The sequence below is a fragment of the Sander lucioperca genome, chromosome 5, assembly GCF_008315115.2.
Source record: "Sander lucioperca isolate FBNREF2018 chromosome 5, SLUC_FBN_1.2, whole genome shotgun sequence".
NCBI classification, from domain to species: domain Eukaryota; kingdom Metazoa; phylum Chordata; class Actinopteri; order Perciformes; family Percidae; genus Sander; species Sander lucioperca.
In genome coordinates, this window is record NC_050177.1 from 772,806 (window position 1) to 795,578 (window position 22,773).

The 22,773-nt window shown below is 42.4% G+C and overlaps 1 protein-coding gene across 6 annotated transcripts in view; it reads right to left on the reverse strand.

Moving 5' to 3' along the window:
• actn4 (actinin, alpha 4) overlaps positions 1-22,773 on the reverse strand; it is a 70,995-nt gene that overhangs the window by 24,074 nt on the left and 24,148 nt on the right. For all 6 annotated transcript variants that reach the window (XM_031304164.2, XM_036001004.1, XM_031304162.2 and 3 more), the window contains exons 2-4: positions 4,968-5,082; positions 3,361-3,480; positions 486-572 (exon numbers count right to left, since the gene is read on the reverse strand). In XM_031304164.2, the coding sequence (XP_031160024.1) occupies positions 486-572; positions 3,361-3,480; positions 4,968-5,082 (322 nt within the window). The remainder of the gene's footprint in view (positions 1-485; positions 573-3,360; positions 3,481-4,967; positions 5,083-22,773) is intronic.

Genomic DNA, 22,773 nt, shown 5'->3' on the forward strand with positions numbered 1-22,773 from the left:
TGAAATTAAACAATCCGACAAAAAACAATCAATGTAGTAATGTCAACAAGGACACAGAATTACAGAATAAAATAAAGTAACACAGCCAGGCCAAATATGATTCTACACATAAACTAAAAATAAGAGATTATAGCAGCAGGTTTAACAGTGTTCCAGTACTGAGTAGTTTCACATCGTCAGTCTTACTGAGCAGCCATGCACCTGTTTTTGTATCTTGAATGTATTCCATCACTACTCAACCGTGATAGTGTGTGTGTGTGTGTGTGTCTGTCTCTAGCCTCGTTACTTCCACTCTAGTTCCCACAAAAACTTGCACATCTTCATGTGCGTGTGAACACCAAAGGATTCCTGCAGGACTTTGGTCGGCCAATTACTCCCGAAACCTGGCTGGGAGTCGAGCTGCCGCAGTGCCCCTCAGCAGGGCACTTCACTGCCAAGCTGCTGCTGATTGTGAATGCAAATTTAAAAATCACGGGAAGTTGTACCTTCTACAGAGATGTCCTGGATGGCAAAGCGGAGGATGATGGTCCAGATCATTCCCAGGGTCATCTTGGCGTTTCCGTCCACGATTTCTGCCCGACACAAAAAAAAAAAAAAAAGAAGATTGCTTCGGATTCACCCTGGACCACAAATCTCGTCCCGTCACTGCTGTTTTAACAACCTTACATCTGCTCTTTCATTTAATAAAAGGCAGCACACCCACACACTGCTACAGCTTCCAAGTGAGCTGCTTTAACAAGGACTTCAGTCATAAAAATACAGTTAATTATTTAATCCATTGTATTCCATCCATTATTTTTTGGGCTTTTCCGCCTTTATTTGATAGGACACTCAGGGGAGAGAGAGGGGGAAGACATGCAGGAAATCGTCACAGGTCGGATTCAAACTCGGGACCTCTGCGTCGAAGAATAAACCTCTCAGTATATGTGCGCCTGCTCTACCCACTGAGCCAACCCGGCCACAAATCCATTGTACATTTAATCGGTATTTAATCAATTGAAAAAGAACATTCATGTATTGCGTGCTCCGTGAAGGTGTGTGCAATAAAATCAATATTTTGTTTGGATCGTCATCTAATGACATGAGCAAATTCATTCAGCAGTAGGGCTGAACGATTTATCGATTTCAAATCCAAATCGAGATTTAAAAGAATGCGATTAGCTAATCGTGAAGGACGCGATAAATCAAACGTGCAATATTTAGGTGAATGTTCGGTGTAACATTTGGTTTAACTATTTGTTCCTGTTTTTATTGTTATATGTACTCTTTTTTTATAAGATAACTGCTGGAATAATGTTAAATATGACTTATTGCTGGAAATTCATAACTATGATCCTCGCATTGAGATATAGAGCAGTTTTGATGGTGTCTCATGCTATAATGTTCCATGACATGTTTTATCTGTTACACAGACAATATTGAACTTCAGCTAAATTATTATTTAAATTATTTATAAAAAAAAAATTAATAAATCGCAAATCAAATCGTAATCACGTCTGGCAGAAAAATCGCAATTCGATTTTTTTCCTTGAATCGTTCAGCCCTAATCAGCAGTGAAAATATTTACAGTGAAACTTTCAAAAATATCATTATGGCAGTTTTCCCACCACGATCCACAGGTGCTTGGCAGGTTAATGAGCGCACACAGAACAGGACAGCGGGTCGTGTGCAATGATATGTCAGAGAGGAGGTATGTAGTATGGGGTCACATTCCACTCATAGTTCAAACGCATACAGCACTGAGACTATTCACCCAGCAGCCCTTTCATACTTTCACCGGTTTATCAATCACACTCGCGCTGTCAGCTGGGAATGTGACCCACATTGCTTTCATTCTATCCGACATTCTTCACGTTCAATTTGGCATCCGTGTTCCAGATCACTATTCAGCTCCATGCATTTCTTTGTGCATTCGTGTGCTTGAAGAAGCTGAGTGTCACATTTTAAAACACCGTTAAATGTATTGTGGTACATTTCTCTAAATTCTTATAAAAGCTAAATTATGTTTGTGTTGTGAGCTAGCAAGAGTGTCTTTTTTCCACTGCCATGCCTCCACAAATCTATACTTTAAGTCCCTGGAGTTCAAACGGAGGTTTGCGCCGGTTTAAACCATCTCTGGAGGACCTCCGCCACTCTCATCTCGTCACCACCATCCCTCCAGTTTTTCCTCTTCCATCTCCTATGTTGGCATTTTTCTCTGACAGCATTCCAGTAGATGACATTTAGTGGGCTGTTTTTATAGAAGGCCAGAAAGTGTGTGTGTGTGTGTGTGTGTGTGTGTGTGTGTGTGTGCATGTGTAGAAACTTTGTTTCAATGGTCAGCAGTATCAGCAGTGTCATGTGGCAGAAATGTTTGTCCTCATAAAGTAGGATAAAGGTCACTGTCCTGCAGGTGACCTATAAGGCACATTTCCGCACACTTACACGCTGCCAATTTCAAAATGAGTTGCTGAGCATTTGATCTCAACACTTGTATTCGGTTCACTCTGTGCTCCGAAGGCATGAGAAGATTAGGAGACAATAGGCACCTGAGCACTGACATGTAAAAGCCCCCCCTCACCTACATAGGGGCAAAAACACCCAGACTGAAAGAGATGCTAAATGTGTCGCTTTGTGCGTCCATCAGTGACATTTGACAAACTGCAGCTGAACTTCAGTATTGTGTTCACTCTGGAGATAGAGGCTGTCTGACTCCTGCCCAAAGCAGATCCACACTGACACTCCTCTACAGATATTATACTAAACACCACAGCACACTATTCAAAATATTACAGGAAACCATTGAAGAAAGCCTGATGATGACGGTTGCATGTTCTTGAAGCCGAGCCGTTGTGCAATCCTGATTTAAATTACTAATACTAATGTTATTGCATTTTTTTTTTTTTTTTTTGGGAATACTACTTTAGCCGCAGCATGCTGTGCAGCGGTCACATGGAGGACAAAATAAACTAAAACAAGCATTGGATTTGGTTGGCAAGTACTCAATAAAAAAAGACTGATCAAGAAGCCAAAACAACACATGATCAGGACCTCCCTGCTTTTAACTGAGCTCTGTGACTTTCCAACTGAAACTGGTAAAAGTTACTTCAAACAGAGGCTCTGGCCCCGTGGCCCCTGCTCTGTAGGCCATGTGACCCATCCACGTCCAAAGGTCCTTTGCTGTCGGTGTGGATTTTACACCGGCCAAGTACGAAAACTAAAGCTCCCTTTCTGTCTGTGTCAGAAGGACTACACTACGATGGATGAATGAGATGTTTCCACAGTGACAGTCTCGGGACTCGTGAGGAAATGTCTTAATTCCGTTGGGGGGGGGGGGGTCCTTAATTATATTTGCATGTGCGTGCATGAATGCATGCTTACCCTCTGCTCCAATAGAGACCAGCTTGACTCCTTTGCTGGCGATGAAGTCCAGGGCTTTGTTAACGTTGTTAATCTTGTGCACCCTCATCTTGCCTCGCTCAGGCTTGGGTAACCGTTCGCCTGCGGACACGCACGCACACACACACACACACACACACACACACACACACACAGTGAGCGAGTTAGCGGAGCGCGTTTCCACAGGCTCAGCAGAACAACACTTGGTCAGGACAGTTAAAGTTACAGCAGGGACGTTGGTGTCGCTCACAGCAGAAAAAAACTGAAGTGAATGTGAAAAAGGAAGCCAAATTTCATTACGGGACGACAGCAGTTCAAATGTTTATCTACTATGCCACAGGAATGGTTTCCCTGCTACGACAACCTGCAATTAAACACAAGAAACCTCGAGAGAAAAGCCGTCATTCAGTGACAGATCTATAGCAGGGTGTTCCCAATGGGTTTTTTTTTGAATGCCTGTGATCCATACTGAGGTTGGAAACTGCGAGTGACCTCGCCCTGGAATGGGCAGAGATGTTGTGCATCTTTAGCATCTGAAAACATTTTGATTGACAGCTAAGAGACAGACCACGGCTCAGTGACACACGAGAGAGCAAGAGAGTGTGCGTGTGTGTGTGTGTGTTGGGCGGCTTTTCCCTGCGGCTTTAGGGTGAAACATCAGGAGCCCCATTTTGCACCTGGCGCAGCGCGGCGAAAAGCCCGACACGAGAGCCTTTGCTATTTTAAGAGCGCCCAGCGCCCACGCCGTTTAAATAGCAAATGCACCTGTGCCCATGGTCTTACAGGGAGGTGTGTTCAGGTGCATTCTTGGCGTATTGCTATCTATGTGCCTAGGCTTATGCACAACGCGCACACACTATGCTTGTTACACACACAGGGACACGCAGCAGCACACAAACATGCTAAAGATTACAAATAAAAATATTATGGTACAAATCCGCCATCATAATAGCAATGTGCCAAGGTCCAAACGCGCCTGGCTTTTAAAGGGAATGGGAGATGATCTCTGATTGGTTTATTGCATGTTACGCCCAAAACACACCCATGAATTAATGAAGACACTAAGTACAACCCTTTTGAACCATGCGCCCGGCGCACGGACCCTTATTTCCGCCGTCAAACTAGCAAAAGTGGATTTGGACATGCCCTAAACGCACCTGCGCCGTGCGCTTCACACCGTGCGCTCAGATCGTTAAAATAGGGCCCTAGATAACGTTACAGTAAAAGGGCTGTGCAATCAATATAATTTTTTTTTTTCTTTTTTTTTTTTTTTAAATTGTGATTACGACCTTGACTTCTAACAATCACAAAAAGAGTATTCGAGAAAAAAAAAGATTATTTTGCACATTACGTTTTGCAAGTAAACTCTTCTTTTGTCTTGTGTTCTGAATGGGAAAAGTTTTAAGGGAAATTTCACAGTTCAATGTGTTTTCACTGTCGATTTGTTTCATTATTTTACTCTTTTCAACAGTCAATTAGTGTTAAATAACTGGGATTTCAATATTGACCAAAATAATTGCGATAATGACCATAATGCCAGCCATATTAGTTTACTTGAAAACAGTCTTCGAGGTTGTACAGATAGTTACCTGCGATGACCTCCAGCAGCAGCATGAGTTTCAGCCCATCCCTGAAGTCCTCCTCGATGTTTTCGATCTGTGTGCCTGACTTGCGCAGGTGGGAGTTACACCACGCCGTGAACGTCTGCACAGAAACAGGAGACACATGGTGACTATTCAGAGCCTGGGCCGCTGTGTTTTTCCACCTTTTATGACGATAAACCACTTTGAATCGAGAATGAAAGAAAATGAAATTCAATGGGACAGGAAGGGAGGTCAGGGAGTTGCTTTAGATAAGACAGGAAGTAGCAGACGAAAAGGGGAGGAGACAGATGTTATAATACAATACCTACAGCTAAGAACTGCTAGTGATCTCACAGAACAATTTATAATATACGTCAAAAAGAAAATGTGCGGCTGGCAGATATAATGATGAATACAACAATGCACACTTTAGGTAACATAGTGAACGCGCACTTTCTAAGACAGCTGTGCTACTTTTCATCTAAATAATAAAAACACCTTTTTCTACCTTCTCTCTTCCTATTTCTCATCCCTGCTCTTCACACTCTTGTTACACAAGATCTAAAATCATTCCCACTAGAAAATACAAAAAGAAAACCCCCCTCCTTTGTCATGTCAACCAGAGCACGTCCCATTTGTTAAAGAAACACTGCAAAAGAAATGCATGCCCTGTAATATCTGGAACCCAGACAGGAATCAAACGCTGATAACTTGTAATTAGATATCAGGATGGTGCACCAAATCACAAACACAGACATCTGGGGAAAGGCACACATGCCAGCATCAATCTCACACATCAATAGCTGGTTGGAATCTATGTTTTTGTGCTTCTGGTTAGCCAACATTCTTCAGAAATGTGTTTTGAATCACTTTTTTTTTTTTTATTGTGAAGGAGTTCGGAGCAGAGAGGTAGGCATGGGACTGCGGAGAGCTTTGTCACGCCACTCTACAAAAATCTCAGTTATGGCTCATCATCAATCAATGTGCCAAAACACTTCAGACTTTTTTTTTCTGACTCGTTACATAATTTAGAGGAGGCGCCTAAAAAGGCCGTGACCAAAAATAAATGTTGAAGGTTTTGGAATGCACAGTCATTCCAAAACCTTCAACAGCATAGTGAAGCTGCTGTCACTTATACTCCACTTTAAGAGATTTAAAAAGAGGCGTCCGTCCAGTGACGCACCATGACCCCGATAATGCTACGTTGTGAACAACAAATCCTTGTTGAAATCGCAAGTCACGTTTCCATCTAATCGTCAAGCGCATTTTAAGCAAACTTTTAAAATGTCGTAAAAAAGGAAATGTGAATTAGATGCGTTTCCATCTGGTTTGGAGCGAATAAACTCGACTACGCAAAGAGTGGTTTGGTCACAAGTTGACGTTACGCATGGTTGTAGATTGCAAACCGGCTTGCTAAAAACAAAAGTTAGAAGCTAAGTTCTTTGGCTAAATGGAGAGAGAGGTAGCATTGTACAAGTTGGTTACCTGTGCAGAATACAGGGTTGTGGCAGAGACATTTGGTGTCAGCGAGACAACCGTTCACCGCTGTGTAGACGCGAACACATGAATATTTTCTAATGCGATACTTCAAAGTGCGCATAAAAATACGTTGATGGAAACCCCACTAGAGAAAATAAACTAAAGAATCATTGGCGTCAAAATAAAATAATCCACGGACCGGTCACCAGATAGATGCGCAGAAGTGATCCCGTGTTCATAGTCTCAATCCTCGCTGCTCAGATTTCATTTCAACTATCAAAGCTACAAACTTGGTATTGATAAATAAATTCACGTGGCCACTGACCGATCAATGCTGTACTCACTCATGTTGACGATGACCATATGACATCAAAACACAAGTTTAACACTACAATTTGGAAAAACAGCACACTTTCTATTGGGGAACTACTTAAATGACCACGTGTGTGTCCTGGGGACTCACTTTATTGAAACGTATCAAAATCGCTGTCCTATCGTATGAAAAAAAGTTGACTTTGTAACGCTTGCAAGTTGATTACAGAGATCCTTTCATAAGTGCATTACATCAGAAAATTGAGAGAAATGCTCATCTTTATTTCCCAGTCCAAAAGTCAAAAAGGTATTTAATTTAAGATAGAAAAGTGAGGAAAGCGTCAGCAAATTCTCATTTAAGAAGCTGCAACTACTAAGGATTTGTTGGCCATTTGCATAATATACAACAACATTTGTTGTGCTATTGTCTGTCTTGTAACAAGTTAGTTTTATCTTATCTCTTTTTTTAAGCAGTAAGTTCCTGCTGGGAAAAACAAATCCACTTTCCTTCTCTCACTTTCTCCTGCTTCCTTCTTCCTCCTCGACTTACATCGTGGCCATTCCCTCTTAAAGCTGTACTTACATTTCATTGATTATACAACTTAGAAAATATTAGGGATTAGGGCTGGGCAATCGTCAAAGTGATATAAAAATGCCTATAGTATACAAGGGTGTAACTTTGGATCTCTACTTTTGTGCAAACCTGAAATTTTGAGCATTTCCTGCATTCTGCTGAATTTTTCTGCAACAATTTGTGCCTTTTCTGCAAAAAGTTATGGTGCAAATGTCTTTATTTATGTAAATGAAATTATTATTAGATTTTGGAGGGGGGGGGGGGTTGCAGGGGCTGTAACCCCCCCCCATCCCACCTGTAAATTACGCCTATGATCGTGTATATTTTTCCAGAACGTTTGTATCGGATCTATGAACAATGCTTTACGTTCTGATCCTTACCTGTTACGTTCATTTTGCTCTAAAGTTCTTAAAATGAGAAAATACTCAGTACTTTTCATTTGTCAATTATTTAATTCACACAGGAGTAAAGAAAATAGGCCTCACCATGTGGTTATTTCATGTAAACTTATTTACTGAATCACCAGAAAACGTGCTATATCGTGATATGTATTATTATCGGGAACTGAAATGACCTATATCGGGATCGAATTTTGGCCGTATCGCCCAGCCCTATTAGAGATGAACGGAGAGTGGGAATAATAGTTATTTGCAGTTCTTTTGATTCACACCTGGGACAAAACTTCTCAGTACAGCATATAGAAATATCTCAGACAACTTTGAGGAAAATATCACAGTTCAAACTGAGTGAGTATCAATCCAATTGACCTTTACACCTCCCCTTTGTCTGCGTCTCTCCTGCGCGGTGTGTTCAAAAACATTATGACAGGGTGCTGCTCGCTGGCCTGCCCCTCTCCCCACCGTCCCACTGTGGCCACCGGCACAAAGCGCCCATTGAGCCTCGTGGATAATAGCACCCTTCAGCCCCCTGTACTCTCCCTCAACCCGCTCTCTCTCTCTGTGTGTGACCCTCCCCCAGACCGCCCGATACCAACCCCCAACTCACACACACACACAATAATATATAGAGAGACACACACACACACTGAGAAAAGGGAGGGATACATTTCGCATAAACAAACAGACAAAGTTAGGGGAGAAGGAGGGACACACACACACACACACACACACACACACACGTTTGTTTCATTATCTTTGTGGGGACCCATCATTGACATAATGTATTCCCTAGCCCCTTACCCTAACCTTAACCATCACAACTAAATGCCTAACCTTAACCCTTACCCTCACCCTAACCATAACCTAATTCTAACCCTAATCCTAAAACCAAGTCTTAACCCTCAAACAGCCCTTTAACCTTGTGGGGTCCAGCATTTTGGGCCCACAAAGCTGTGCAGACCCCACAAGTAAAAGTAAAACAAACACACACACACACACACACACACACACACACACACACACAAGTGCTGCATCCATCACTGTCACCGATTTAAACACAGATCTCTGCAACATGGTCAACTGCAACAAAGGTGAAACAACCTCCAGTTTGTGACCATCATAATACATAAACAATACATTTATTATTCCTTGCCGTGCTTCAAACAAACCATATGAATTAGACATCATTCATTCGCAGGTTTTGCTTGATGCAACATGTTCCATGATTGTAACAGATGACAGAAAACAGAAAAAAACTGAAACAAAAAAGATTACTTGGCGATTAATTCAATCGATGACAACTAATCGATGAATGTTTGCAGCTCTAATGCCAATCAGGCACTGTTATATGTAACCAATGTAGAGAATGAGATTAAACATGTTATTTTGTATTTTACATGGATTACTCATGTTAATGTAGATACCCCGGTCAGTCAATTTTCTCCTGCAGGGGAGGACATCAAAATTCATCATCTAAGCCAGTGGAGCACAGTGAGGGACACAGAGGGTTTCTGCATGTTGGGAAGCTTTGGATTTAAAAAGAAAGTTTTAGGAACGTAAACTGTATCAGAGAACAGGTTTACTAAAAACGGGGCTCTGTCCCAACAGGAGTGCTGCCACTGGGAGTGGTGACAAGGAGAGTAAAGTACATAGAGCAACAGGTAGAGACCTGCAGAGAGCCTGAAACATTAGGCTCTGTATAACACAACGCGCTACAGATTGAAGAGCTCTCATCCCCTCCCTCCGAGCCCAGGGGTCAGACCCTGGTTAGACACTCTGCGTCTTGCTCAGGGACACTTCAGCCGGGCTTTAGCAGAGCTTGAAGTAGGCCTGCGTGCTGCTAAGAGAGGGCTGCCCATCAGGGTGCTCTGGGTCTGTGCCAACGAGGAAGAAGAGAAAAAAAGAAACATGTTTCTGTTCAGTTAGCTTTTTGTACTGTGGGAAACGTAGTACGCCTCTGGCTGCGTTATGTCAGTCAGGGACAGTACAGCGAGGTGTGGCGCTGCTGCGTGTTGTAAACTGGAACGGGCATGCACACACACAGCTCAGACAGAGACTGAACCATGCTGAGTGGACACAAGAAAGCAGCAATTCTGGTTCAAGATTTCTTGTCCTTCATACAACAACAAAAACAGTCTTAACGTGTTTAAGCGAATCCCTGCAGCTGTCAGCATCAGTTACTGCGTGTGACAACGGACCTATCAGGAGATATCTCAGGAAGTTGTTGGTTCACATGCAGCGTTAACAGACCTTTACTTCCCCTGAACAGACATATTGAAAGCTTGTTGATGGAAGTCTATTCAACTCCCCGAGCATGATTTTAACTGCTTTATTCAGAGTTTCACACTGACCTCGACTGGCTTTATAAAAAGCCACGTTTGGGTGCCCGGATAGCTCAGTTGGTAGAGCGGGCGCCCATATATATATAGAGGTTTACTGCTCGACGCAGCGGGCCCGGGTTCCACTCCGACCCGCGGCCCTTTGCTGCATGTCATTCCCCCTCTTTCACCCCTTTCATTTCTTCAGCTGTCCTGTCAATAAAGGCCTAAAAATGCCCCAAAAAAGCCACGTTTAAAATGCATGTCAACATTAGTTTCCAAGTCTGTATTTTAATATTTTCAAGTTCAAGCTAGGGCTGTGCAGTTAATGGAAATTTGAATCGCGATTACGATTATGGCTCCTTATGACACAAAAACAGGATAATCGAGAAAAACGATTATTCTTGCACATTACATTTTGCAAGTATTATTTTGTCTTGTGTTCTGAATGAAAAAAAAAAATATTCAAATGGAGAAAGCATTAAGGGAATTTTCACAGTTCATGCTGTTTTCACTGTTGGTTTGTTTAACTTTTTCACTGCTTTCCAAGTTCAATAACTGCAACATCTTTCCAAAAGTCAATAATTGTGATTATGGGCGCCCGGATAGCTCAGTTGGTAGAGCAGGCGCCCACGTATAGAGGTTGACTCCTCGACGCAGAGGGCCCGGGTTCGACTCTGACCTGCGGCCCTTTGTTGCATGTCATTCCCCCCTCTCTCCCCCCCCTTTCATGTCTTCAGCTGTCCTGTCAAATAATGGCCTAAAAATGCCCAGAAAATAATCTTCAAAAAGAAATAATTGTGATTATGAGTTAAAGCATTTCAGAGGATTTCCAGTTTTAATTCTGAAGGATATCTACAGGCTGAATTGCCCTGAATTAAACATGAACTGACCCTAATTCCTGGAGAGAGCGACCAAACAGGATGAGTGCCAGTGCAGCCTGTTAAACCTGCCTATGTTGGCTACACAGATCTGATGAGATGATAGGATTTCTGACCTGAGCTGAGGACACGCATAACGAGCTGAAGGCGGTGGGACCGAGCAAAGCTGGATGGGACTGTTAAGACTGTTTACATTTTAGGCAACGGCGCTCTTATCCTCTAGTATCTCTTGCATAACTGCTGTAGCCACAGTGGAGAACATCCTCTCCGCTGTTCCCGCTGCACGCATCGACCAGACCGGAGCCCACTGCTTAAGCTCACTGTTTGACTCCAACATGTCATGTTGATGGGTTTTAAAGCTGCTCAGCTCATCAAGCTTAACTATTTGAAAAACTTTGAACTTTAATACCAGGGAATCCTTAATGGGATTGACTGTAAAAACTGTGAGTAAAGTGGACTCATGCCTGTTGGCGGATTTTTTGTTATTGTGCACCAACGTATCCATACCGATGCTGCGTTCGATTATCTATCCGTGTCGGAGTTCCAACGAGAAAGACTAGCAACACGCACCACGTTTTTGTCCAACTCGGACACGCAAAACATACCAGAACGCTTGAAGGGTGGAAGTGACGTCATATCCCGAGGGCCGAGTCGGTTCACTGAGAATAATAGAATAAAAAAAGCTACCAATTTTGTGTGGCAATAATTACCCGGTGTATTTCAGTAGTCTTAGTTGGTACCGTTATCAGAACTCTAGGATGTATTATCCATGCAAAGGGGACATCCTTTTCTGTCTTCAGCTATCATTACCTATCAAATGTAAATCAACATTTTCATCCAAGTAGCATTATTTTGCCAATGCGTGGAGGGGGAACACATGGTGTGTGATGATGAAGGTTTAGACAGCTTTGTTGTTTGTGTTCTGGAGAAACTGCGAGTGTGTCTGGAAGTGGTTATGATGTCCAACATGTCTCCATCCATGGCAGATATACAACTGTCTCCTCGCTGCTTTACTGTGTGGAAAACACAGGGACCCTAACAGGGTCTATTGGGGTCAGCTGTTTGTTGTCCACACACACACACACACACACACACACACACACACACACACTTTAAACTTTAATCTCTAACTGAGCCTCCAGGGTCAAAGGTCAGGGTTGAGATCATTCGTTTCAAAGAGAGGAACTCGGCAGATGTCAAATGCAAGCGCTTACACACACACAACACAAGCATAAAAACACACGACAAAAACATGCATGTGAAGCAACGGTGTGAACACACACAGACCGAAAAACATACAGTGGCACTCATAAGTTTATGAACCTATGCTAAAGTTGACTAATTAGAGGAATAAAAAAAAAAAAAAAAATCATCTTTTGGAAATTGATCTTAATGCCTTTATTAAAAAACAAGGAAAAATCATCACATCCCCTTCACCATACCTAGAGACTGGCATGGTTTTATTTCAGTTATCCTAATAGCTGGTTTGATTTGCATTGAGAGATGATCTTATGGAAAGTACCCCATGCCAATCTCTAGGTATGGTGAAGGGGATGTGATGATGAGGGGCTATTTTAATTCCAAAGGCCAAGGGAACTTTATCAGGATGCATAGTATCCTGGATCCATGAAATAACTGGCCTTTAAAAATAAAAATCTGCCTGCCTCTATGGGAATTTAACATAGGGGTGTACTGACTTATGCCTCCTGTATTTTAAGGAAGAACATTTATTTATTTACGATACATTCTTCATTCACAAAGAAAATTGGTTTCCTTAAAGGTTGGATTTTTCCTATTTTTTTAAATTAAGGCATTAAGATCAATTTCCAAAAGATTACTTTTTTATTACTCTTCTTAGTCACCTTTAGCATGGGTTCATAAACTTATGAGCGCCACTGTATATAGACTGAGGGCAGAAAAGGGTGTAAAGATGGACAGCATACATCTTACACACACCCCACTCCTTGGACAGGAATGTGCTTAGGAGACACAAGAATCGACATTGAAACACACACACCTCCATATCTCTGTATAGCTCACTCAACTGTTTTTCAGCATGCATACACACCAATTATTCCCACACCCAGTTTCTCAATGCATGTGCAATTTTCTGACTAAATAGGCAAATTAATTGTATGTATACCAGAGAGAGAGAGAGAGAGAGAGAGAGAGAGAGAGAGAGAGAGAGAGAGAGAGAGAGAGAGAGAGAGACACACACACACACGATAAGGGTGTGTCTTGCTACACCTGGGAAGAATGAGCCAGGTTTATTGCTCAAGTGCCTCGCATTCTCTGCACGACGTCAGCGGTGAATGTTTGTTTTCTAGATCACACACCCTTTTTGCCAACACTGATGAGCTCATTCTTAAAGCAACTCTACACACTGACAGTCTGTTGTTTCTGTGGCAGCTCGTCATTTCTATCATCACCAACTGACACACACTTTAAACAGGAGTCGTCTTACTTGTGTCACCTTTGAACAAATAACTGTTATTTTGTTACTTTACCTTGCAATTCTTGTCTCCTTATGCTTTTGTATAGCTTTCTATTCTTAATTTAGTTTTATGTACCACTTGCTCTTCTTATTAGTGTCTTACTATGTCTATTTATCTGTATTTCTGTCTTTGTGTTGCTGCAAAACCCGAATTTCAATAAAGGTTTTTCTTATCTTAGCAAATATTTGAGAGAAAAAACTAAGACATTTTAAACTGTTAAACATATGTGTGACAAAACTTGTTTTATCTATTTAGGTTTAAACATTTTTTTTTTTTGTCTATAGTATTTTTTTTGTACCAAACCATGAGCTCAAAAAGGTCTTTCAAGACAGACAGACAGACAGACAGACAGACACACTTTAACTGTGGTTTCTCACTGATTCTGTGACGTGATGAAGCTGCTGAAACAAAGACGTCTTTTGTCACTTTCTGTGAACATTTCGCACAACGATAATTTGCACCTTTTGAATTAATTACGCAGCAGCCAACAGCGGTAGTCCTCCATACTGTGTTTCTGTTGTAAATCTTCACATCTGAGTAAGGCATCAATAACTGTAGTAATAATATTGAGAACAGGAAACACAAAAGAGGAAGAGCCAAAGTGACTTGGGGAGGTTAGGAAATGGCTCAGGAACAATAGCTGTTAACATGCCCTTAAGCAAGGCACTGAAATCATGGTTGCCCCACTGGCACGGAAGAACCGCCACCTTTGTCAGATTGGGCTTTGCCGCGGCACGACACAGTGTCAGAGGATGAAAAAGCAAATGTAAAAACGGCAGCAGATGGCAAGTTGTTGGCACCAAAGAGCAGATTTGTACTGCTAGTTAAAGGAGTTATATGGGGACCTGCTGGCAGGAGGTAGAACCTCAAGGAACTTGGACAGAGCCGTACTAGACTGGACTGGTTGAAACAGACTACGCAGGGCCAAACCATGCTGGCCTGGCCCTGTGAATAAAGCTCAACGACTAGTCTGGTCTGGCCTGGCCTGACACAAGGTCTCCTATTCTTAGAGGCAGGGCAATTAAAAAAGGGCTGTGGCATGCGACACAGCAGCCCTGCTAACTATTGTCACACACTCTTTAGCTTCAAATTCTCCAGAAGACAGGTTGGTCTTTGTATCTTAACATACAGAAGCACACAGTCTCAGTTTAAATACACTTTCCCATAAAACACATGCACAGACAGTCTCTGCATGTCCACACAGGATAGCAAGCCATGAGATTGACCCATATGGCCAACCTAAAGACACTGAAATGTACTTTTACACAAACATCTTTTGCTGCTGTCAATTAACAAAAACTAAGTCTCATTTCTCTCCAATTCTCCATTTTAAAGTCCCAACTGTACTCTATTAAGCCGAGCAAACCACAAGACAAACACCATCTTCAAACACTGAGATTCCTCAAACTCCATTGCAGAAATAAACATCATGACAACTCATTTTTACAACCACGCTGAGCCGGAACATAGACCTGGACCCGCAATTAAAATACACACAAAAGAAGAAAGAAACATAGCTGCCCTCTAGATTCCATGCAGCCCCATTCACACAGCAGTGGTGTAACTGGATATGCAGCCTGCTACTGTAGAGCTGCTGCACCGCGCTTGAGTCACACAGTGCAGGAATACGACACCGTCCCTCAGGGTCCACGGCTGTAACCGGGGGGGGGGGCTTACGGTGCATCGGTGCATGTGTGTGACAACCGAGGGACTGAGAAAGAAGAAACTGCTCTCAGCTAAAGAAGTGAACAGCCGTTTGCTTGTTTTTTTGAGAAAGTGTAGATGTCCAAACAGTCGAGACACACGCACACTTGGCAGCATCTCAAACTGTGAAATGATAAAGGTGAACTTTTATGCAGTGTCACAGCCAAGTGTAGTGGATCTACAGAGAGAAGATGTTCATGTCCAAAAATACTAGTGGTCATTAGAGTACTGCTCGTCATGAATAGAGACAGCGAAGAGGAGAAAGAAAAGATCAGGAAGAGGAGACGAAAGACGAAGCAGAGCTCTGCTGCAGAGGAGGTTGTTATGGTGTCATTATCCTTTCAAGTCTGGACAAGGGAACGAACACACACACACACACACACACACACACACACACACACACACGACAAACATGTAATTGCTGTGTACTTCTTGGCTGGTCTAATGCCCGTCAGATATGCCATTATGTAAGTCAACAGCTTAACGCAGAACTGTTTTTCAACAAGCTTCATAGACTGCATCCAGTCAGACACACGGCTCTCTGGAGGAGCCTTGATATAGCAGCTAACAGAAACAAAGGAAAGGGAGGATTAAGGACAGGAGAGCAGGAGGGGAGAGGAAATGCAGGGGGGAGGGGGGGGGGGAGAGGAGGAGAGAAGAGTGATGACTGTGGGAAACAGGAAGAACAGACGCTAAATATCATCAAGTAAAAAGTATGAATGTTACATTTGATTTGGTCCCAACAACAGTCTTCCTAAATCTTTCAGTGTTGTAAAAACAATGAGGGGAAATAAAGTGGGGAGTGCAAAAAGTGCTCTAAAGCCCACTTTGAATAACACCATTACTTAAAGTTTCTAAGTACTAAATCACTTCAACGAGTAACTTCGCCTGCACTGGACTGGAGGAGGGTAAATGAGAGCTCACAGATGCCTGAACGTGGGATAACAAGTTTAAAAAAATTAAAAAAAGAAGCCGCAATTTGGTAAGATGAAAGATGGAAGCTGAGGAGGCAGGGAGGGATGTTTAGAACCAAGCACAACATGAAGTGATGAAAAAATAAAATTAAAATGTGTTTTGCAGTTCCCTCCACTCTGAGGATGGAACCAACTGCCTTCAGATTATTAAATGAGACTCTCTGAGCCGAAGAGGAGATAGGAGAGGAAGAGTCTCTATCGAGACCAGTGTGGGCTCTGTGTGTGTGTGGGTGCATTCTGGGTAACCAGAGCAGGCTTTCACATTTCTGTATCCCCCCCCCCACACACACACACACACACACAATCTTAATCTCTTACATGCCAAGTATGTGTGTAAGATGATCTCCTTGACACAATAAGAGACAAGACACACACGCAAGCTTCCCCTCACTTCCACACATTTCTTGCACATCTCATCATTGAAAAGGAAAGATGAACTCCCGTTATTTGCCGTGGCAAGTTTAAAAACTTCTCTGAAGTAATCAGCAGCTGCCTGGTGGCTTTTGGTGATTCGCTACCGTTTAATGAGAGGAGACTAAAAACGGTGGAGGGAGGAGAAGAGGAAATAAGGGAGGGAGGAGTGGGAGGTGAAGGGCTAACTTGTCAAGTGATGTGGTTATTTGTTCATTTACGACTCTTCCTGTCTTTGTTGGTCAAAGAGTCCGGCCGGGGGTCGGATTGCGCTGCCATTGCGTGTGCGTGTGCGTGTGTGTGTGTGTGTGTGTGTGTGTGTGTGTACGTGTGTGTGCGCGTTTCCTATTTTAGGATCAGGAAGGACGTCTTACAAAAGAGCGGGAGAGTATTTTTATACACTGGCTATGGGATACGAATACATTCTTAATGTTAACATAATAAAATGTTTTAGTAATTTTCATGTTTTTACTTGAAGTAAAGTAGATACTACATTGTCTAGCTGTGTTTTATGAACAATGGAAACCTTTGAGAAGACTATTTTTCAGTCTAATTCATCACATTTAACTGCGCTAACATTTAGAATAACAGCCCCATATTGTCACATAGGATGCTCTGACTTTTATATTATGAAACGTGACGGTTTTTGTTTATACTCCGGCTGGTTGACAGAAAACACCAGCGCTCCTGTCTCGGAGTTGTCGAACCTGCACATTTCAACATTATATATGAGGCCATGTCGTCCTGCTGTGTGCCAGTAAAAGCTGCTGGGGACATTGAGGCGTGTTGCATAACTGGATGTTGACACTGGCCACCACAAAAGCCCCATGTCCTTAATTCACTGCATTTCCATTTTAGGCTTTCGGCCGACACATTTATTTATTTATTTTATTTCAGGGACAATGCACACTAATAATACATATAAAAATGTAAAATGTGCCAGAATTAGCCAAAAGGCTATTTTATATATGCTGTCCCTGGACAGATCGTACAATGTCACACCTAAAAAGACAAAAGGATTATAAGATTTACCCACGACTGAGCACACAGACAAGTTTGGTGTCACAAGGCAGTTTGAAATTCTTCTGAGATTGCTTTATTTGACTTATATGCTAAGGTTTTGGAGGGAATCTTTCCTCGGCAAGTCTCTTCAGAAATTAGGTTCTGGATTTGTGATATTGAGCTCATTTTTTTAATGATTTGTCTGTTGGGTGAACTGTTCGCTACACCAGTCCACCTACTCTAATCCCAGACAGGACCTTGGGCACGGGAAATCACCCGGAGCTTAAAAATATTAATCCTCCAAAAGTATGTGTGATCACTCTGGCTCTTAAAGGCCTCATTTAAGAAACCGCTCTTCCTTTAAAAAGGTAATCGGTGGAAGTTGCTGTGAAGCACTCAGCTGGAGGAGTTGGCGAGGGCAAATACCACCCAGTGTGTTCAACGATGGCATCGATGTTTAACGTGAAAATTCTAGGTCTTCAAGCAAATATGACAACCTAAAGCCTGTGGTGGTGTCTACCATACGGACCATCTCGCTGTTCAGCGAGCCGAGACTTCTAAGAGCCGGGGAATCATGTTCGGTTTGTTTCGGATGAATGAGTCTGTGTTGCCCTGTTTAATGCTTTGGTAACAGCTCTGTGTAGGAGGAGGCTGATGGGTTTTTGAGGGGTCAAACGATTTAATGACTCTTCTTGGCAATGAAATAAGGGAAGAGAGGTAACGGGAGAAGGGGGGGGGGACACTCCGAGGTGTGTTATAAGTCTTTGATCTTGTAGCCAGAACAGGGTCCTCTCCTCATTGAGGGGTGGGAGGGGAGGAGTAGAATAACACAAGCTATAGTGCGTAGTTTCTGTCACCCCCATGAGGAATTCTAAGTAATGACAACACTGTCAGCGCATCCACATGATACAAGCCTTCCGTGATCGCGCACCACCCCCCTCCACTGCCCCCTCCTCTACACAGTTGCTAGTAGCCAAGGAGGACACAGAGGATTTAAAAAAAAAACAAAAAAAAAACATGGACTCTTCAGAGGAGGTAACTAACTTTGCTTGAGTTTCTGCGCGCAAATGTCACCGGATGACAACAATTTCTAAACTGTACTGAAAAACACAGAGCGTTTTGTGGAGCGGATAGTCTTAATGAGCTTTGTATCAACTCATTTGGCAATGGCTTGAAAGTTACACATTAAAGCTTTTAAGAACTAAATACACACAAAAGTACCATTGTTTCGAGTATACAGAGAAGCAAAACAGATGTATTTGTATGCAAATGTCATGGATTATTACTTTCCAGATGTGAATGATTTTCCCCCATCTGGATCATTTATCTACTGTTGCCAAGTTGCCACAGACAAATCGCTCTGTTTTGTTTTAACTCTCTGGCACTCGCTGTGTTGTCTTGTATGGAAGACTCCGCCCACTCGAGTTGGCAATACAAACCACAAACATTTCTCTTCAAATGAGGGGGGTGAGAGAGAGAGAGAGAGAGAGAGCGAGAGCGAGAGCGAGAGAGAGAATGGCAGAGAGGCGGTGGGCAAACGAATGTCATCCCTGCTGAACATGGCAGAGATGTCAGGAATGCCAGCTATGCTCTTCCTCCCTCTGACTCCCTTTCTAGTACATCTTCACTCTCTCCTCCTCGGTCTCCTTCCACCCTCATCCTCCACTCCTTCTCTCAAACTTTCCACATGATTGATGTTAGCGCTTGTGTAGTCCAGAAACTTCAGGAAAGGTGTCCTGCACAAAATCTCTGTTTCTGTTTGTCTCTGTTTTCAAGTTTCTGGAAACACGGCATGCCTCAGACACTTTACTAAAGGACAAGAATGCGGGTCCTTCGAGTAGATTACATAAACAAATCTGTCCGAATGGAAAGAATTTGTGACGTCTGGTAAAAAGTCATTATCGCACATTTCTATAAATTTCTTAAATTAGCTTCTTACTATAAGTGACGAGGTCCCACATGAATACATGAATAGTTGATTGAGCATAATCGAGGGGGCTGTTAGCTTAAGTTTTCAGGCCGCTGTCAATCAAATCTGATCAAACCATACCCACACAGTCCTGCGGAAGCAAATAAAGTGTTTGTGTGTCACACTCTTACTAAATAATAACAACGATGCTTTGGCTGAACCTTAACTTTGGTTGTTGTTTATTAATGGAGGAATAATTAATGTAAGAGACGAAAAAAACAAGTTTGTAGGGGCTTTAAAGTGTATTTAAACTGCATAACCTCTATCAATAGTGAGGATCCTCAGCTATCCTATCAAATATAATGTGGGTGTGCACTCAACTGGTACTACCTAATTTTATTTATTAACAATTCTAAGATGGGTAGGCCTGTCACGATAACAAATTTTTAAAAAATGATTGCGACAAGCGATAATATTGTCGTTCTGAGACCATTTTCATCTAATATAATGATAATGGCATAATAATGCAGGTACAACTTTTCAAAGATCAATACACTTTTACTTCTAAAGAATATTTAACACTGGAACTGGAAGACATTTTAAATATCCACAATAAATGAACAAAACAACCGAAAACAATAAATAAAATGGCCTCTCGGTCCAGAAAATGCACTGGAATAAAAACCAAACGCAATCAGAAACAATAAATAAAATGGAAATGTTTCCGGCCGCGATAATGTCCATTTAAAAATGATCAGGCTCATCAAGCGATTAATTGATTTATCGCATATTGCGACAGGCCTAAAGATGGGTGTCTTTTCTTAACAGATATGAAGGAATTAAACAAGCCGTTCAGTTTTGTTTCCAACCGCAAACCTTCCTTCTGTCTTCAGAGTTGCATGTGATGCCACGCACAGCGTGAGACAACGTTTGACTGCAGCAGAAAGTAAAAAAATGGAGAAGTTCAAGCTCAAAGAAGCTGAGAGAGGAGAGAAACGACACGAAGAGGGAGTCAGCATTACTCGGCATCGGTTTTTCCCCTCCGTTTGTGTGCGTCTGTTTCTCTCATAATCACACCATCACTTCTTTCTCTCCTCTGCCAATCAGCAGTCGACTAATCCACTTCCTGTCTTTAGAGGCACAGCACAGGAAGCAGCGGGGGCGGGAGGACGTCCATGTTAATTCCCCAGGAATGCGGTGAATGAATCCAACTGTACAAGATGTAAAACATTAAGCCCCGAGGAAACTTGTGAAATTAGCCATCTGAAGATTTATAGCGTCCAATGACGCATCACGCTGACAACGGACTCAACGAGGAAAGTGCCCAGGGAGTTTGTAAAGGCCTGCTGCGCTGTGATGATTTAAAAAAAGACTGGAGGTGACTCATGTAGAAAGCTGAGTGAGGTCAGTGGGAAGGAAGGTGCTTCTAACTGCAGACAGTTTATAGAGGTGGGGGGGGGGGGGGCCTGGTTCAACTGTCATTATCTGGTTCAGCACTGAGAGACAGTTATACTTTCAGGATTTGCACACCTGCAATTAGTTTTTCTCAGTAGAAAGGCCGACTTTATTACATTTGTTGGGTACATTAGATGCATGGTGGCTGGTGAAGAAAGGTCACAGATATCCCAACACAAGCTTAGAGCTCCAAATCGCTTAATTTTATTTTTTATTTTACCACGTACTGCAGCAGCCCTTACAAAGTACATACTGTTGCATACACAATAAATACTACATACTACTAATTCATAGCATTGCGCCTTGAGCTGCGACCCTCTTGCTCATATATGTGGCACAAAGGATTGTGGGTCAGAATGGCCAGAAAGGCACGCTGGCTTACATACATGTGAAATCCTGGTATTTTTGGCATACTACATTTGACGTACGAAATCTTTTTCTGGCATACCAAATAGTATGGTAATATGTCAGGGAGAATTCACCAGCAGCAAGTTAGGACATGTTCTCATTATTGATTCATCCGTTACTTTTTTTAGTAACTGATTAAATCGTTGGTCTATGAAATGTCAAAAAGATATATGTTCATGGTGCTTGCTGAAGGCACTCACCTGCCCAAATGTACCAAACCCACTTGAGTGTGAATAACGCTTCATTACTCACACTGTAGTTGAATCAGAATGTGAATGAATAATAAAATAACATTCTGCACTTTCGGGATGCATTATTCACTTTATTCCAAACTTTATCTCATCAACGAGGAATGTTGCAAGTCAAATAATCAAACTTCTTAACGCCTAAAAACGCCTAAGACTTTATGACAGACCTAAATAAATACATGAGACTGCTTACTCCTAGAAGCCACACCTCAGGCACACAAAGAGGCGGAATATTTGTGCATTGAAAATAACTAGCACAGGTGTTGCAATGACACCATTTTACAATCGAGGGCCTTGACGCTGCCCACTGAATGAGTCAACCAGGCCGTCATTTCACAACCGACATGTACGTTTGGAACGGTTCCACTGCTCTTGAGAAAATACTAACTCACAGTACAGTACAATGCATGCCTTGAACTTAAGCAGACGTATCACCACTTCAACAGCTTTTTACTGACCTACATTTGATACTTGAGGAATGTGATAGCTTCTCCAAATGTAACACGCAGTCAACAAAGTATGTTTCCTATCCTTGCTCTGTGGCCGCGTACACTTTGCCATCCAGACTGGATTCTATTCAGCCCAGGCTAACGCCTGGAGAGCAAACCAGGGTCATGGAGAACACCTGGAAACTGCCATACAATTCCACACAATGGAGCAGGACATGATCAGAAAAACAGATAAGGAGCAGAAAGGTTATACAACTGGTTCACGTCTGAGTTCAGTGAATCTAACATCACATCACCTTATGTAGAATCACAGGACTTGGCAAGAAATTATTGCTATTACAGATTAATGCAGTTCGTTCTGGATAAGCGTCATGAACGGCAGAATCTCTATGCTGTGGCGACTTTGAGATCGTCACAAACGTGTCGCTGCTGCAGAGGTCTTGCACTTTGACTTCGCACTATTCAAGCCTCCACTTGGCCGCAAATCAAGTGAAATTATCACAAGTCAACAGAGAGAACTGTGACTGTTCAACGCAAATGGTTCCTTTGACCTAGACAGAATTCGCTTTTGACTTGTTGTGACGTAAATGTGGATGATTTCGTTTTCCTGGCTGCTCTGCATGCAGGAGTTGGTCTGGGCAGCCAGAACCACCGGTAGCCAGAACGGTGTTCCCCTTCTTTCCTCAGCCTGATCTCCCATTACAAAAACCAAAGCTCTCCAATCACTGAATAAGCTGAGGTCATTATTATTATTACTACTACACACCCACTTCTGTGTGTGTGTGTGTGTGTGTG